This window comes from Balaenoptera physalus (genome assembly GCF_965194825.1).
Source record: "Balaenoptera physalus genome assembly, chromosome: 20".
Lineage (NCBI taxonomy): Eukaryota > Metazoa > Chordata > Mammalia > Artiodactyla > Balaenopteridae > Balaenoptera > Balaenoptera physalus.
The window spans coordinates 15,106,369-15,124,948 of NC_138901.1; the positions used below are offsets into that span (position 1 = coordinate 15,106,369).

At 44.0% G+C, this 18,580-nt stretch overlaps 1 protein-coding gene across 4 annotated transcripts in view; it reads right to left on the minus strand.

The window, feature by feature from the left end:
- Positions 1-18,578, minus strand: part of DCAF7 (DDB1 and CUL4 associated factor 7) — a 26,545-nt gene extending 7,967 nt beyond the window's left edge. For 3 of the 4 annotated variants that reach the window (XR_014257861.1, XR_014257862.1, XR_014257863.1), the window contains exons 1-5: positions 18,209-18,539; positions 4,938-5,096; positions 4,109-4,220; positions 3,597-3,715; positions 364-573 (exon numbers count right to left, since the gene is read on the minus strand). Coding sequence is in view for 1 of the 4 variants with exons in the window: in XM_082443174.1 (XP_082299300.1) it covers positions 364-573; positions 3,597-3,715; positions 4,109-4,220; positions 4,938-5,096; positions 18,209-18,346 (738 nt within the window). In the remaining 3 variants the exon portion in view is untranslated. The other variant, XM_082443174.1, reaches the window with a different exon arrangement.
- Positions 18,579-18,580: the final 2 nt, after the last annotated feature.

The following is an 18,580-nucleotide window of genomic DNA, read 5'->3' on the forward strand; positions in this document are numbered from 1 at the left end:
GGCTCCGACTCCAACTCTCCAAGTAGTAAAAGTGCTTAACACACGGTCCTTGTCCTAGATCAGGTTCTCTCAGTTTCAGCACTCCTGACATTTCGGGTCGGTAACTCTGCGCTGTGCGGAGCGGTCCTGTGCGCCACAGGCCGTGCAGCAGCAACCCTGACCTCCGCCCACCAGACACCAGGAGCACCGCCCCTCCCCCTCCCACCCCCGAAGGTGGGACAACCAAAAATGTCTCCAGATAGTTCCAAAAATCCTCTGAGGAGACAATGGCGACCAGTTGAGAACCACTCTTCTAGATACAGTAAGTAAGCGGAGCCGGAGCTGAGTGGCAGGGCCTATGTCAGCCTCAAGCGGGGCTCTCACCTCCATTCCGTCCATGGCCATGGTGGCTAGGTAGTTGGGGTCCTGCTTGTTCCAGCAGAGGCGAAGCAGTGGGTGATGCTGTGGGTCTTCATAAATGATGGTGCTGTGTTCTAGATGACGGAGGTCAAACATCCGCACCGAGCCATCAGCACCCACAGAGGCAAACATGTCCCTGCCACCCCCGGCCCGGCTAAATGCAATATCATAGACCTGTTGGTGAATAAGAAGCATCAGTCGGATTCAGGTCCGTCACCACCCTTTCCTGTAACAGGGAAATCTGCTATCCCTAGTTCATCTAAACCCTTGCTCATGACCCAGAAGGAGGTAAACAAAGCCAAACAGCGCCTGTGAGGACTGGGACCTGAGAGTGCTAACATCAGTGACTTTCCAAAGAGTGAAGGTCATTCTGCTCTGGAAACTGGCGGGCTTCTTCTCACTTCCTGCTTTCCAAGGACTCTTCCTCCACCTCCCGTGATAAAACAAAGAGCACATACCCTGCTGACCGGCAGAGCACAAGTAGCTCTGAGCAAGTATTCTGTAGGCTTGGACACGCTCAGTGAAGCCAGAGCCAGTGGCTGTCTCCTGCCACCCTGTTACAAGATGGAGACATTTATTTCCTGGGCCTTCGTGGCTTTCATTTGTGTGTGATCAGAGGCAAATCCATGAGCACATTAAGGCCAAGATCATCGATTTGCTAGGTGGAAGCAGCCACGGTTCTGCTGAGAAACCTGGACCTGAGACTCATTTGCGAGAAAAAGGTAACAGCAGTTTTGAATCTCGGGAGGCTCAGGTGTTCCTATACTTACAAAGAGGTTTAATACCGCTCTCTTGTCCTAGGACACACTATCTCTTCTCCTAGTTGGCTTGTGTTCATAAGTGAATCAATTTAGGTTTTTTTTTTTTTTTTTTAAATATTTATTTATTTCTTTATTTTTATGGCTGTCTTGGGTCTTCGTTTCTGTGCGAGGGCTTTCTCTAATTGCGGCAAGCGGGGGCCACTCTTCATCGCGATGCACGGGCCTCCCAGTATCGCGGCCTCTCTTGTTGTGGAGCACAGGCTCCAGACGCGCAGGCTCAGTAGTTGTGGCTCACGGGCTTAGTTGCTCCGCGGCATGTGGGATCTTCCCAGACCAGGGCCCGAACCCGTGTCCCCTGCATTAGCAGGCAGATTCTCAACCACTGCGCCACCAGGGAAGCCCTCAATTTAGGTTTTGAATCATTGTTTTCTGCACTTATTACTTGCTGCAAACATTGCACTCTGCTAATGTCTATGAGAAAACAGAGGCAGAGAGCAACAGAGAGCTTCAGAGAAAGAAAGGGACAAAGAGAGACAGACAAAGCCAGAGCCAGACAAGCGGAGAGAGAGAATCTGAAAAAGGAAAACAAAATGCCAAACAAAACCCATCTTCTGGGGCCAAGGACAATAACAGCTGACTTCTGGGGAGACACGAGTGGAATCTCTCACTCAGTACCGTGACTCCAGCCTTCTGGAGGTTCTACCTACTAAGCGACACTGACAAACAAGCATCTGTTTCTATTCAACCTCATAACTTCCTTTTCCTCTGGCTGACTATGAAGAAATTACACTTCTCTTTCTGTAGTAGGAATTAGGAGTGGTTCAACAGGGAACTGGGCTGGTCATCACAGGAGGCCTGAAGATCAAGGCTCTGTCCAACACTGACCAGCTACCTTAGGCCTCGGGTGTGTTTATCCATATGTGCACCCAGGGTTGGCTCCCAGTAACTCGCAGGGACAGGGACACCATGGCAGCACCACTAAGCAATAAGGTTCCCACAGGCAATATGGCCGAGTGTGTAAAGCTCAGCTCTGACTGCCTCTTCTTCTGTGCTCCACCAGTGTATTTCATCATAAGCCAAGGGAGGGAAACAACTCCCAGATATATGTTACCCTCCTCTACACCAATCCGCCAGTAGCAACGAGAACCTCCTGGCAAGTCTTTACTTCAACAGAGAGAGGTGGGCTGAGAAAAATCTAAGGTGCCAGGAGGCGTCATGTTTCTCTCAGAACAACCACCCTGAGATTCATTTCTTCGAGGCCGGGGTGCTGGTCCAGGGCCCGTTTGCTGTTGAGATCGCTGCTCCCATTGTCTACATTACCTCACTGCAGCTCCGGTGTGGCTTCTCAGCTTTACCATCGTCTGTGTAAGCAATCTCCTCATTAAATCCCCTCAGTTTAAATATTTAAAGTAGCTCTAGGTTTCTGGGTCGGACCCTGACAGAGAACAGCAGGCTAAGCTGTCACAGAACCAAAATGCAGCAACCTGTTCCACTTGATGCCAAGAGGGCTCCCAGAACCGCCTTATACTGATCTTCTCGGCAGGACAAACTCTTCCTTCGCCCCTTGGCTTATGGCAGCCAAGTCCAGCAGATTTGTAACAGATCTTACTGTTGGGAGCACAGAAAGCCAAAGAACAACCTCTCACTAAGAATGATAATCTGGTCACCAACTTTCCATTCTGTGGACAACCTCAAGTTTCTCACCTAATGTCAAGGCATCCCTTTTATCGGTACAGATATTAACAATCCTCACTGTGCAGGGTACGATAGAAAAGAAAACACTACCCACAGGAAACGTCCTGTAATTTTTCTGGTAGAGGACCAGCATGCAGCGGCTCTGGCAGTTAAAGATTTATGACCATTTTACAAAGTCACTCAGAAGAACGCTTTGTTAACACAATTACAGATAGCTTCTTTTGGCTCTTCCAATAAACACAGGAGAAACATCACCATCAAAATAAACCATATTCAATTCCAAATAGTATTAAAAGTATAAGCATTAAGTGAACATACTAGAATTTCATAAAACAAGTTTAGAGAAAAATTAATGATTTCATTTTGTCTGCCAGGAAATTTTCCCTCTTCTTGACTCCCTGCTCCCAAAAAAGTAAATATATTTCAAGATAAGTGTTACTCTAAGATTATTTTTTAATCACATCAAGTCCAAGTTTGTCTATAAGAGATCTCATTATTAAAACCCAGCAATCTCTGGCACAAAAAGAAAAACAACAGACTACAGAATGTTTACACCAGCCAAAAAAAAAAATACACTCATTTATAACAGTGCTGTTTTCCACTGTTCTGACACATTACTATTTTCAATTTAGACAAGACGACGTCAGCATTATGATTTTCCACGTCATTTACAAAACAAGGAGAGAACAGCCTGACTTCACACCGAAGGCACAGAAAGCAGCTGCGCACCAGCATCAGTACCTCTTTGTCATGGGCAATCAGCTGGGTCTTCACATGGCCGGACACAAGATTCACTCGCCCCAACACCTGCCCGGTCTCCAGCCCCCATATGGTACACGTCGTGTCAATGCTGGAGGTACCTGGAAACAACCAGTGCAAGTCAGCGGCTGACGGGGGTGAAGTTCCCACGCCAGCTTCTCTCCTTGTGCCTATTCATCTGTTCAGCCCAGGAGACAACGCACTGCAAACACTTCTTGAGTACAGGGAGGGAGAGCCCAAAAGAGTCACGTACTCCATCCTCACCCCAGGGCCTTGGACTCTGCCTGGAGAGACAAGACATGCACACATGGGAAGCTCAACTCCATGGGAGGAATTAATAACCACATTCCATATTTAGCCTCTTCCCCACTCGGCCCCATTTCAGGATGTTGCACGGACCTCAGGGCCCTGGTTAAAAACTGGCCCAGTGTTGTATCTGAGAAAACGTATCTTTGCTTCTTCACACCGGAATACACCCTCCCTCACTCCCTTACCTAAAAGATAAGGGTCCACCTCGTTCCAGTCAAAGGAGGTCAGAGGAGCACAGAAATCCGAGTTCTTGTTATTGTTGAGCAAACATTCCAGCCTGGTCTCTGTTTCACCAACCTGAAGGAACAATAATTTTTAAAAACTCAGCCAGTCTTATCTTCACAAAAAATCTGTAAAGCCTCTTTTATTCGATATCTTAGTAAATTTAAGACATTTAAATGTCTTAATGGGGGACATTTTTATCATAGAGTAATAAAAACCAGGGGAACTACTTGAATGCTACCTCTTTCCAAGCTTTCTCCTCTGCCCTGCTTTGTTCCCCAAACTTTCACCCCCAAATCCTTCTAGACGAGGGGTCTTCTCACTCTGCCCAAACCAGAGCATCTGTACCCTGCCTGGCTGGACGCCACACCTCCAGCTCCAGGAGAGGCCATGGTGACGGCTCGGCAGAGGGGAGGGGAGGCTCCAGGATCCACTCCCACGCTGCACTAGAAGCAGCGGCCTGGATTTTGTTTCATTTACTCAAAAATATCCTGGCTGTAAATAGAATAAGAGGCCGCCGGTGTCCCCACCCCTGCAGAAGGCAGGCCCTCGTGCTTACATCACGGTCACTGAGCCTTGAGCTTCCAGGCCGACTGCAGCCGGCAGCAGGACTTGAAGGAATCTTGGCTGGACTCACTAGGAAATCTGCTGAGCCAAACAAGCTCGGTCCAGACCCGCTCCCACTTGTTCTCCTGGCTGCAGTGATCTGGCCTCCAGCCCCGGCCTGTTCTCCGAGAGTCCACGCTGCTACGAGCAGCTGACTCTGAGGAGGCCCGTCCAGCACCCGCTTACCCTCCACACGCGGAGATAGTCGCCGCTCGTCGCCAGCAGGTCTGGATAGACGCCTTTTGTGTCAGGGATCCACATGAGCTTTGTGGTGGGGTACGGATGGTCGAAGGTGTTCCGGCAAATAAACTCCGAACTCTCTTCGTCTAAACCAACAAGCTGGACCTGTAACACAGCAGAATCCAGCCACGTAAACATCTGCTTCTCGGGAGCAGCACCAAATACACCAGACCCCTGTCAGTGACAGCCGTCCTGACGCCGTACTACCCTTCACTGCAGAGGCAAGAACTGAGGGAGACAGGGCATCTAGTCCAACGGGCCCGCTGCTCAGACGAGGAAACCCAGCCTCGGAGGGGCTGAGTTACACTGAAGACTGCAGAGCTAGTCAGAGGCAGAGACAATATCTGAATACAGGTTTTCTGACTCCAACTCCTGCCCTCTTGATCCAACACCCTAGAGCTGCGTTATCTGCCCAGCTGGTTACCTTCCCCCACAAGCCGAGGCACTTGACAACGTGCAGCCGTGGTTTTAGTGACCCCACGACTAGAAGTGCTGTGGACATTTAGTGACATCCAACAAAGGAATGTCTCACCTAAAAAAGGCAATCGTAGGGGCTTCCCTGGTGGCGCAGTGGTTGGGAATCCACCTGCCAATGCAGGGGACACGCGTTCGATCCCTGGTCTGGGAAGATTCCACATGCTGCAGAGCAACTAAGCCGGTGCACCACAGCTACTGAGCCTGCACTCTAGAGCCCGCGTGCTGCAACTACTGAAGCCCACGCACCTAAAGCCCGTGCTCCGCAACAAGAGAAGCCACCACAATGAGAAGCCCGCACACCACAACGAAGAGTAGCCCCTGCTCCCCGCAACTAGAGAAAGCTCGCACACGGCAACGAAGACCAAACAGCCAAAAATAAATAAAATTAATTAATTTAAAAAAAAACTTTGTTAGAGTCACAGAAAAACTGGGCAGAAAGTAGAGAGAGTTCTCTAATACATTAAAGTTCACTCTTTGTGTTGTACAACCTATAGGTTTTGACAAATGTATAATGACGACATGTATCCACCGTTACAGTATCTTACAGAACAGTTTCACTTCATTTTTTACTGGGTTGTTTTATTTATTGAGTTTGGGGAGTTCTTTGCATGGTCTGGATACAAGTCCCTGGTTATGTGTTTTGCAAGTATCTTCTCACAGTCTATGGTTGTTCTGTCATTTTCTTTCAGTGTTTATTGAAGAACAGAAATCTAAAATTTTGAGGTCAGTTTACTATTTCTCTTCTTTAACAGCTCATGCTTGTTGTGTCCTAGCTAAGAAATTTTTGCCCAACTCCAGCCCACAAATATTTTCTCCTATATTTTCTTCTTCCTTTCTCCTTGTTGAGAATCAATTGACCATGTATTTGTGCATCTATTTCTGGACTCTACTCTGTCCCATTGATGCATATGCCTGTCCATAGATCAGGACCACACCTGCTGCTACAGCAGCTTCCTAGTGAAGTCCTGAAATCAGACAGTGTCAGTTCTCCAACTTTGCAGTTCTTTTTCAAGATGGTTTTGAAACCTACTCTATATGTTTGCTTTTCTGTGTAAATTTTAGAACCAGCTTGTCAAATTCTACAAAAAACCTGTTGAGATTCTGATTGGGATTGTGTTGAATCTATAAATCAGTCTGGAAAAACTACTGTCTTAACGGTATTGGGTCTTCTAACTCACAAACAGAACCTATTTCTCCACTTATTTAGGTTTCCTTTAATTTCTCTCAGCAGTATCTTGACGTTTCCAATGTACAAGTCCTCCTTTTCTTTTACTAACTTTATTCCTAAGTATTTTTATGCTATTATAAGTGGAATGGTTTTTAAAATTCTATTTCCAATCGTTTATTGCTACTATATAAAAACACGATTTTTGCCTATTAATCTTGGATCCTGTAACTTTGTTATTAGTTTTAGTAGCTTTTTTGTAGATTCCTAAGAATTTTTCTACGTATATTTATAGATCTTTCCATCCATATCTGACTTAAAAATCCATATGATGACTAAACCTAAATATTCATTTTTATGGAGCACCTACAGACTGAGGGAGATAATGTATGAAAACATAAAAGGAGAAAAAAACCCACTGCCCTAAAACACAACACTGCCCTAAGACAGCAATAAAAGTGATGTCACAAGGTAATACACGATTAGTTGCTTATTTATAACACAGATATAAACAAACAGCTTAGAGGAAAGAGCAATAATTCAAAGTAGGCAAGTGAGGAAAAGGAGCTGGGATCTGAGCAGTCTTCAAAGGTGTATGGAGGGACCTCCCTGGTGGTCCAGTGGTTAAGATGCCGTGCTCCCAATGCAGGGGGCCTGGGTTCGATCCCTGGTCAGGGAACTAGATCCCACATGCCGCAACTAAGAGCCTGCATGCCACAACTGAAAGATCCCGCACACGGCAACGAAGATCCTGCATGCTGCAACTAAGACCTGGCGCAGCCAAATAAAAATAAATAAACAAATAAAATTTAAAAAGGTGTATGGAAAGGTTCTTAGGAGGCGCAGAAACGGAAGGCATCCCCAGCAGGTGGGGCAGAGTTACTAACTAGATGACCCACTTGGCGGGCAGCAAGAGGAACCATCTGGGAGAGCCCCGCAGAGGAGGCTGGGGAAACGTGCGTAGGGCAGGCTCGAGAGCCCTGACAGCAAACTGAGGACAGAGGTGGGCTTTCCCCCGTGAAGGCGTCTGAGAGGCAGCGGTAGGACTATGAGGCCCTGGAGGCATGAGTATGTGGCCTGGAAATGCCCGGCAGGACTGACTGGATCCAGGAAGAGGCTGGAGGTGGGGAGCTCAGCCTGGAGACCCACAGGGGAACAGGCGGGAAAGGTTAAGGGCCTGTGGTGACCGGTAGTGAGAATGGCAAGGGACAACCTGAGATGGCCACAAGAGGGATTCTGACAGAATGAACAGTTCTTATGGAATTAAAAAGTTGACATTCTGACCTTTGCAGAAAACAAAACGTAAAGGAAGATTCTAGATGGAACAGGGAAAATTGGCATCAGGCTTGGTGGGGGAGGGAGGAGAAAATAGATGAGAAGGTAAATTTTGTGGCTCACTGGGCAGAATAAAGCATAAACCTCTCATATAGATTCTGAGCCAGATATTGCACTCATCTATTTATTCAAATATTTACCGAGTGGCTATTAGGTGCCAAGCCCTGTTCTAAGTGCTGGGGATGTGGCAGCAAGCACAAAATCCCTCTTTCTAACCATGCAGGTAAGGCTAAACCAGAAGGGGAAAATGCTGCTACTGCTAAAAGTTGCTTTCCAGCCATTGGAGGCTTCTCTGCAAACCTCAAAATATCAGCTCCCGCGAGCACGTGCCACTTAGGATGCGCTTAAGCAGGCATTCAAGGCTCGCCCTAGCCTACCTTATCTTCCACTTGCATTCATCTAGGCAGTGCTGCCCATCCCTCTCCTTACGCTGCCCTCACTTATAAATCCTCATACCTCCTTCCGTCGATCCAAATCCTGCCCAGTATTAATAAAGAACAGTGGCATCAGCCTCCCAGGCCTCCTTACTTACCACTTGCTAGTTGTAGGACCTTGGACGTGTTACTTAACTTTGCTAAACCTGTTTCCAATCTGTAAAGTGAGGATATTCACAGTACCTACACCTCACAGAGTTGTATGTAACACCTTTTGTTTGTGAACTGTTCAGTATGATGCCTTCCTCAGTGTATGAGCTTTTAATATTCTTACACCTCACCTCCTTCATAAACCATCTGCAGTCTTCCTAACACAGTGTGGTCTCTCAGTACTTATCTATTCCATCCATTTGGTGACTAATCCCACACTGCCTCATGAAAGCACTTGCATGACTGTCTTATGCTATTTCTCTTAGTAAATGCCTTAAAAACAGGGCCTGTATCTCACTCCTGCTTGTACTGCCAACAGCAATGGTCTTCAAATCTGGCAACCAGATTTACCAAGGGTGCTTTACACATTCCTGGGCTCCCCACCGCTAGCCCAAGATTCTGATTCAACAAGTGTCAAGCGGGGCCCAGGAGTCTATATTCTTAAGACCCTCCCTGGTGATCTGATTCAGCAAGGTTTGACAACCTCTGCACAACAGTACCTAACCTAGGGAAGAAGCCAAGAAATGGCTGGGATCTTTCCTGATCTTCCCAAAGAATTCATGTGTTTGCACAGACTCGTGTTTCATCCTTGGCCTAACTCGCTTTAGCTCTTCTGCTCCAAATTGCCAACCAAGTACTGAAAGGAACAATACTTTGCTTTCACTGTTGTTCAACTGTTGTTCATATACGCAGATGTTAAAAATTTAATGAAAGAGCATGTAAGTTCTCTTGAATATTCACATAATACAGAATGAAGTGGTAAAGTCTCCCATTAACTTCACCCTCAATTCTACTTAGTGACTCTCAAACCAGTTTGATATGAACTACTTTCCAAATGGTTTTTCCAAACAAAACAATAAAAAAAAACCCAGACAGGTTTGGACCATAAAATGTATTCTGTAACTTGCTTTTAACAACATCTTGGAAGATCTCACGTCCGTACGAATGGCTCTACCTCATTCTTCCACAGCAGACTGTGGTAAGCACACCATAATTTAACTATTCATAGTTACTGTGGTTATAGCCCATTGTTTTGCTATTATAAACAATACTCTGTACATATATGTGTAAAGGCTTTTATCGGTCAGATTGCTAAAAGTGTAACTGCTGCATCACATTTTAGATGTTAATAACACAGGAACTATGAGATAATAAATGTGTGTTGTTTTAAGCTAAAAAAAAAAAAAAGTCACAGATTCCATCCAGCAGCCTTTGAAAAGGTTGCTTCTATTTACACTTTCATTAATAGTATATGAGTGCCAATTTCCCCATACCTTTGAAAACACTGAAAATAATCTTTAACATTTTTGTTAATCTGAGAGATGAAAAACGGCATTTTACTACTGAAGGTGAGCATATTTGTTTATTATTTTTACTTCTGAAAAATAATTTTTAATATGAGTGCTTATAATGGACCAAGTATAAGCATTACACTTACTGCTTTACATGCAATACCTCATTTAATCCTCTCAACATCTCCATGAGGTAGGTACTATTATTCTTCCCACCTTCCTAAGAGATGGAGTAAAAGAGATGTTAAGTATCTTGCCCAGGATCACAAAGGTTATCACTTCCCCATACTATCAGCAACACTAGAAGCAGTAACTTAATTTTTATAAATTTGAAAGGGAAAAGTAACATCACAGGGCCAACTCTCATTTCCCTTAACTACCTGAGGTTGAGTATCTTTTCCTATTTATTGATCACTTGCATTTTCTCTTCTACAAACTGGCTATTTATACTTTGTTCATTTTTCTATCACACTAAGTAAATTAGCTCCTACTGGCTGTCATGTTTTGAAAATATTTTTCCTTGTCCTATCATCTGTCCTTTTTGTCCACAGGATATCTTTTCACATAGAAATGTTTTATTTGTATGTATAGCTGACCCTTGCACAAGGTGGGGGTTTACTGCACGTATAATTTAGTATCTGAGTTCTCTGCATCTTTGGATTCAACCAACCATGGACCCTGTGTAGTACTTAATTGAAAAATACCCACTTATAAGTGGACCTGTGCAGTTTAAACCCGTACTGTTCAAGGGTCAACTGCACTACAGCCTGTCAATCTTTTCCTTAGCTGACTCTGGATTTAATGATTGGCTTAAAGATCACCTTCTCTGCGCACCCTCCACTGCCCCAGCACAAATTTCATAGTCAATTTTCTTTTACTATGTTTGCGGGACTGTTCTTTATTTGATCTGGAATTGATTTTCATATATGATGTGAATTAGGGGGCTCTAAATTTTTCTGCCATACAATTTATTTTTTTCCCCAGTGAGTTAAAGTTCTATCTTATCACTAACTACATTTCTATATATACTTAGATCTGCTTTGGAACGTTGTGTGTGATTGCACCAACTATATGTGGTATTGGCTGTAACTATACCAATTCCAGTATGTTTACTCTGATCTGGTAGGCAAGTGTTCCCCTGTTTTCAAAACATTTTTTCCCTTTTATTTTTTTGGACATCAGTATACATTTATTTTTAAGACTCTGGAGACAAATAGTATTCCAGTTCTGGCCTCGCATTTACCTTCTATGTCACTTTGGGGAGTTACTTAGCACATCTGGGCCTCAGCTTCCTCATCTTCCCATAAGTTTTGATATGTATTATTTTTACCAATCAGCTGATTTCCCTTAAGAAAATTTTTTTTCTTAATACATGGTCAATTTTTATAAATTATCTTTTTAAAAAGTGCATTCTATTCCCCATATAAATCTTATAAACTCAAGTATATTTTCAGGTATTCATAGTAGCACAATCTGTAATAGTTGCAGATTTGTAGACATTGCTCCATGCCTTCTATCATCAACTGTGGCTAGCCTGACTTTTCCTTCCCCTCTTCAAGAGGATGTGATCATTTTGCCTGGATGTCCAAAGGTTCTTTCTTCACCCTTAAAATGTAGACACTTTCCTAGGGAAGTTTTCAGTGCCAATTGTTTTGTGTCCATTTCTCTTGAGATACAGTTTGAACTCATTACTTCAAACCTTTATTCTATAAAGTCTTCTTTAACGACATATTTGAGTTTTTGTGTTTCATTTCTTTGGTCTTCTTCAGAGACACCAATTATACCTAAGTTAGACATTCTTTATTTTCTGCATCTATTATAGTCTTTCTAATTGTTCATTTCCACTTCATTTTCTCATTCTGTCTTCCTTATCTTTCACTGTTTTCAGCAGTCTGTATTCATTTTAATTCTCTTTCTAATGTGGCTTTTAGGTCTGTGATAATTTTTGTTTTCTCTTGCGCTCTTTTCCTGGGCTGTACCTGCTGGTGGTCCCATTTTCTCTTGTCACCATGCCTTATTTTACCTGATCTCCTGTATCTCTGCCTGGAGTTCTTTATTTTCTTAAGTTCTTTGAATTCATGGTGGCAGGACTGGCCATTAATTTTCAACTAAGGTGAAAACATTTTTCTAGTGTAGATACTTTACCTTCCATTTGTTTCCCATTTTCCCCCCCTCCTTTCTTATAGTATCTCTTTATTGCTACTATGCTGGTTCCTGAATGAGGCAAGTTCTTTCTAGATGATCTGAAGGAAGTTCCCATGGGAGAGAGGTCAGGGCCATGTTCCAAGTTAGCATAAACACATGAGGCTTCTGCATCTTCTCAGCCAACAGAGATGAGGAGCTGTCAAGCTGCTCACAATTCAATCTCTTCCAACCTGCCTCATCTAGTGCTTCTAGAGATGATGGCATGTCTCTGTGTCTCCTTGTACAACTTAGCTTCCCTCTCATCCACGGTGTCGAGTGGGGTCTAGAGAAGCTCCTGCTGCCAGCTGCGCACCCTCTTCTCACTGTCCCAAACAAAGGACTGTTGATTTTGCCCATCAAAATCCTATCCTGGAGAACTGTGCTCTTCTGAGTTTGAACCTGCAGCCACAGACATCCTTTCTCGGCATCTTCCTATACCCATTTGATCTTCATTATACTGCCGTCCTTCCTCACTTATCGTGGGAGCGTAAGGAAAAAGTATGACTTCAATCATCTTGTCAACACTTAGGTTACCCCTCTGCCTTTTCTTTCCTCCATAGTCTTCCCTGTCCTCCTGCTAAACTTCTTCTATCTCCCACCTCCACTGCCTTTCTGCAACTATTGCTTCACAATGCTTTACCCCAACATATGAAACAAATGCCCCCTAAAAAGAAAAGACTGTGAAACAAGATCATTTTGACTTATTTTTAAACTGTGGATATTACTATGTCAGATATCTCCTAAGGAGCAGATATAAAACATAAAATGTTTATTCCTTGGAGGCATGACCACAGCTTCACTTTCAATTACTTTCATGAACAACATAAATTACTATTCACATTACTCATACCTTACATTTTTTAAAAATTTAAAAGCTGCTGTGTTTATCTTGTTACTATGCTCCTTGAAGGAGGGAACTGTGTATCCCTCTTTAACTACGTGCAGTGCTAGTACCAGAACATGAAGGTGAATGCATGTGAATATGTGTGTACATATATGTAATTAATAAAAAAAAACCCCAAGTTATCTAAACCAGTAATACCATTCTTGACAGTGGAACATTTCCCCACAATTGTTAATATAACCAAAATCAGCTAAGGCAAACTTCTGACAGAATAAACCAGCTTTTCTTGGTCTTTTCCATTGTCCTCCTTTCAAGCCTGTTCCTGACTGATTATCGTTGATAAGCATCTGCAGAGAGGTCCTGCCTTGTCAAACTTTGAGATGCACTCTGGCACGGCACCCCTTCGGCTCCTGGCTCAGAGGCTAATCAATCAGCTCTGGCATCACAGCCCCAGGCAGGCCAGACAACCTACAGAACACAGACTCACTCCTTGTTCAAATCACAGCATCTCCAGCAAGTCTGTGTGAACCAGGTTAGGGCAAAAAACAATATAGCAGCAGAAGTTTTATTCAGTGGTCTCATGGAAGCATTAGTCCCCTCACTGTCTAGAAAAAAGAAAGGAGGAAGTTAAAACCAGAAGAGTTTTATACTTTAAATTCCCCTGCTGACAGTCTTGGCAAGGACTGATGGAGCTCTGCAAAATTTTAAATATCTATCAAAAACACTTATGTGTACTAAAACACTTTCTCTTTATTGCTACCAATCTCAAATCTGCTAAGAAAGGATACAGAAGGTTACCAAGTATTATCGCTGTGCCTAAAACACAACAAATAAATATTTGTTGAATTAATGAACAAATGAATGAGAATCCTGAAAGGCTGACAGAAATACTGAGAAATGAAAACTTATATGCCAGGGTCAAAATCATTATGTGCCAAATAGATAAAGTAATTCTGCATTAAAGATCTCATAGGAATCAACACAGGCTGACAAGGCAAGCATTCATCCCATGTGCATTTCAAGTACAAGGTAGTCTTACTCAGATTCACTACCAGTATTCTTCAAAAAGCATCAGGTATACCTATGGTTTCTCTCCTCAGAACCTCAAAAAATGTCTTCTAGATGCCAAATCTTAAAGCACAAATGGTCAGCTAGTTAAATATTAGGGCAAAATAAATCCCAATCACGCTGTCAATTCTATTCAAAACCAACCCTGAAACATGCAGCTAAGAATAGAAGCCCAGGAACTGCTACCCATCTTTCCCCATAAAACAAGGGAAATACCACTTGTCTAAAGATGACAGATATTGTCAAAACTCAGGAGAAATACCAGAGTTCTTATATCAGAGTTACTGTGTCTAAGCCAGGTAGAACAAGAGAAAATGGGCTTAAACTAGCATATTACAGTACTTGGAGTCCAACAACAAGAAGCTTCTACACCACAAAATGGGTTTGGTTGAAAGGAACAAAGAGAATTTTTTCCCCTGGGTCTTTAAAAGGCAAAGGAATGAACATAATGACCTTTTGAGGTACCTTTCTGACCTAAGGTCCTGATTTTTCTCTGGAAAATACAGAAGTCAAATTTACCTAACACCCATATAATTCTCCTTGATTATATTTCAATTACAGATAGAGTAGTGATGATGTTTAAGTAATAATAGCTAACATTTCTAAATTGCTTACTATGTGCCAGGCAGAGTTCCTAACTCCATTACATTATTAACTCATTTAATCTTTCTTATTACTCCCATTTTACAGATGAGGAAACTGACGCACAGAGTTTAACTTGCCTAAGGCCACACAAAACTGGGAAGTGGCAGGGCTGAGATCTCAACCCAGACTACCTCAAAGAGGCTATCTGGTAATTGAGCTTTTTTCATGGGATGGAATCAATGTTTAGGCACATGCAGACGCAAAAAGAAGGATTCCTGTCTCTGGTCAGGAGATGCCAAGGTAACTCCAGGGTAATGGTCTTAGAGCGCCACCTGGACCACCTGTGTCTGAATCACCTGGCTGTCTGTTAACTAGTGAAGCCTGAGAACGTATAAGTCCCTCAAAGGATTCTTAGACACAAGCTAAAATTTAGAAAACCATTCTCCAACACCAGTGCTGCTCTATCCCCCAGCAGAGACCACAAAAAAAGAACATCAAACACGATTACCAATAGTAGGACTCTTTATTCCAGGTGTAGTTGATAGAATCTAGTTTACTCCACTACAACTCCCGAATTTATTCAGATTATGGAACACCTGGAAGTCAAGTTGTTCTTGAAATGCTAAGAGATTTAATTCCACCGAACTACAAATAATTTTACTACAGGAAAACGTGATGACATGAACACAAAATTTTTCTTAAATTATAATCATGTTTTCTTAATGTCTCACAGTAAAAAAAGATGACCGTTTCTAGGCTTTTTCATCAATGTTAATTTGCTGTGTCAATTTATTTTGTCCTCTACTGGCAATTACTATTGACAGCAAACAGGAACCAAAGGTCTGAGAATTTCAACCAATAATTTTAAAATTCCTCTAAAATATGAAGTCTGGCACCTTCATGTCCAGGTTTCTCAGAAACTGAGCCTGATAATCACTGTGTTCAAGTGAGATTTACTGCCCGCCAGCCCCTAGGCACAGATCCTCTACAGCAGGGTTTCTTACCTTGAGGTCCACGAACTTGAGTTGGAAAATCACATTTACATTTTCACAAACTCTAGCTAAAGTTTATCATTTCCTTCCATTACAAATGGAGGCAGCTACTCACCACGGCATCAGGATCTGTGATTTGTTACCAATAAAAATCACTGACTTTTTTCATATCACATCACAGTGAACATCTTGAAATGCTGTTTACCCTCATCCCTACTTCAAGATTAATGATTATAATGGATGATGTAATTTAATGAGTTAATTTAAAAGTACAGATTACCACTTTTTAAAAAATGTCTTTAATAACTATAGCTCAGGGCTTCCCTGGTAGCGCAGTGGTTGAGAATCTGCCTGCCAATGCAGGGGACACGGGTTCGAGCCCTGGTCTGGGAAGATCCCACATGCCGCGGAGCAACTGGGCCCGTGAGCCACAATTACTGAACCTGCGCGTCTGGAGCCTGTGCTCCGCAACAAGAGAGGCCGCGATAGTGAGAGGCCCGCGCACCGCGATGAAGAGTGGCCCCCACTTGCCGCAACTAGAGAAAGCCCTCGCACAGAAACAAAGACCCAACACAGCCATAAATAAATAAATAAATAAATTAAAAAAAAAAAAAAATAACTATAGCTCAATATGATTGGTTTCCTTTGTAATCCTATGTATTTTATGCATTTGAAAACAGAATTATGAACAGAGATCTACTGGCTTCAAACTGCCAAAGGCATCCATGACACACACACACACACACACACACACGTTAAGAACTCTGACCTAGATAGGTGGGGGCACAAAAACAGTAGGCAAGACACAGCACTGCCTACATCATGCAAGTGAACTAAGACAGAGGTAACTGCTTAATCTATTACTACTGGGATCATCAGACCACACTGCCTGTGTGCCTGGCACAAAGAAGGAGCTCCATGTGGTTACTAAATGAAAGGGCAAACTTTGGGGTAGAGTCCCTGCAACAGACGTTTGACACCAGTTACTCCACTGATTCCACCAGCAGCCTAACTGTGGCTCAGTTTCTCCTCTCTTATAAATGCGACTACTACTGCTTACCCAAATCGACCCTGGAAGAACTTGCAAGGAAAAAAAAAAATCTATCTGTGTGAAAAGATTTAAGCCCTTTGAAAGATATATTTTACTTTTTTTCCCCTTTTAAACATGTATCCTTAAACAACAGTTCTAATGTTCTCAATTCTACTAGTTCAGTTTACACATCAGGGCCTTGAATTCCATTCCCAGCTCTGCCATCCACTATGGGCCATAAAGAAGAAAGAGGCACCAGAGAAAAGAAAATAAAGCTATGTCTTGTCAGGACTCTCTGCTTTCTGTGGGCAATGGGTGGACTCCAAGATCAGTGCATACTCCCCGAGATTTGTTTGTAAATTGTGTATGTGTGACGTCTGGGTAATTAAAGTCCATCGTTTTCATCACTTCCTCAAAGGGGATTCCAAAATAGTTAAGACCTAACTCTAGAGAAACAGATGTGCTCCTGAAAAACTGTAAACAAAATTACAACGTTCAAATGTTTTTTACAGGACCTTTATGTGTAAAAGAGAACTTTCCTACAACAAACTGTGGGTCAGAAATAATAAAACTAACCTGTGCAGTGCCCCCCAGCTGGTCAGTGGACCAGACAGGACCCAACCCTAGAGCACCTGGCTTTCTTCCCTGCACCGTGCCTGTCACCACCCACACACTTCATTCTTCCTAAGTCACGGTGTTCATGGTGTTAAGCAGGTGTACAGGCTTTCAACACCGCTAGGCATGGCTCTCCGTTGCTCTGATCACTATCAATCACGTTTACTCTAATACAATAAATGGAAGAGATTAAGGAGTAAAGGAAAGAAAATTCTTCCCACTAACTTATTCAACAACTTTCAGAAATAAATTTATGCTGCACTTCCAGCTTAAAGCTTCCTCCTACTACCCGTGCTTCTATGAAAGATTCTCAAATTGTGGATGTCCAGAAAGACTTACTACTCAAGATTACATATCTGTATTAGCACGAAAGATGCCAAGAAAAAAATACGGCAAGTATCATCCTTCTCTGTTCGGAAAACAATGGCGGATTACAGCCATTGGCCAAGATTTCCAAAAAGAGGTCTCTTTGAAGAGGACGAATATGAGGCAGCAATAGCAATGGCAATCCCGGCAAAGGGCTGGGGGAATCCAGGAAGAGTACCTGGGGGTGGGTGTAGGGGGCTGGGAAGCCTGCGCAGTAAACAGTCCTAATAGAGGTCTAGCGTGGCCAGGAGCGACCACCGAGGCGCCAGCATTTAACAGCCATCATTCCCTCATCCTTCTTCCGCCCCCTAATTGAAGCAATGCGGCAGGAGCGGAGGGGATAGGAGTGATACATGGCATAGCTTTGGGGTGTAAACCTGGGTTTGAGACCTGTTTCCGTCACGAAACAGCTGTGTGACTCGGGCAAGTCACAACACGGTGCCTCAGTTTTCCCATCAGTAAAATAAGGGTAACTACACTCCCGACTACCCAGGAATGCTGCAAGGATTAAATGCGATAACGAGAGCGAAACTGTCTGCACAAGGCCAGACACAGAGGAACCGCTCCGTGGCGCTAGGGCAAGTCCGCGGGAGAATCCTGGGGTCTGGGCTCCAGCCCGGAAAGGGCGCCCCCGGGGCCCGCTCCCCGCCAGCCGGGTTCCGAGCCCCTGCCCGGCCCACCTTGTTGTTGTACTCCTCCACGAAGCTGCCCAGCGCCAGGCGAAAGCGCTTGTCGGGCCGCACGCTCCAGTTCATGGCGTAGACGGTCCAGGGCGCTTCATACTTGTAGATCTCCTTCCGTTTGCCGTGCAGGGACATGGTGGCGGCGGCGGAGCCGCAGTGCGGATCGGGACGGCAGCGGGCTGCGGAGGGCGGGGGCGCGAATCAGTCAAGGAGCCTGGCCTGGAACCCAGGGGTCCGAAGGGAGGCGGGGCGGGGGCGGGCAGGCACGGCCTAGCCCGGAAGAGGGCCCGCAGCGACAGACAACAAGGGCCGGGCCCAACCCCCAGTTTCAAACCTGCTTCGGCCCGGACGACAACCACCTTCCGCTTG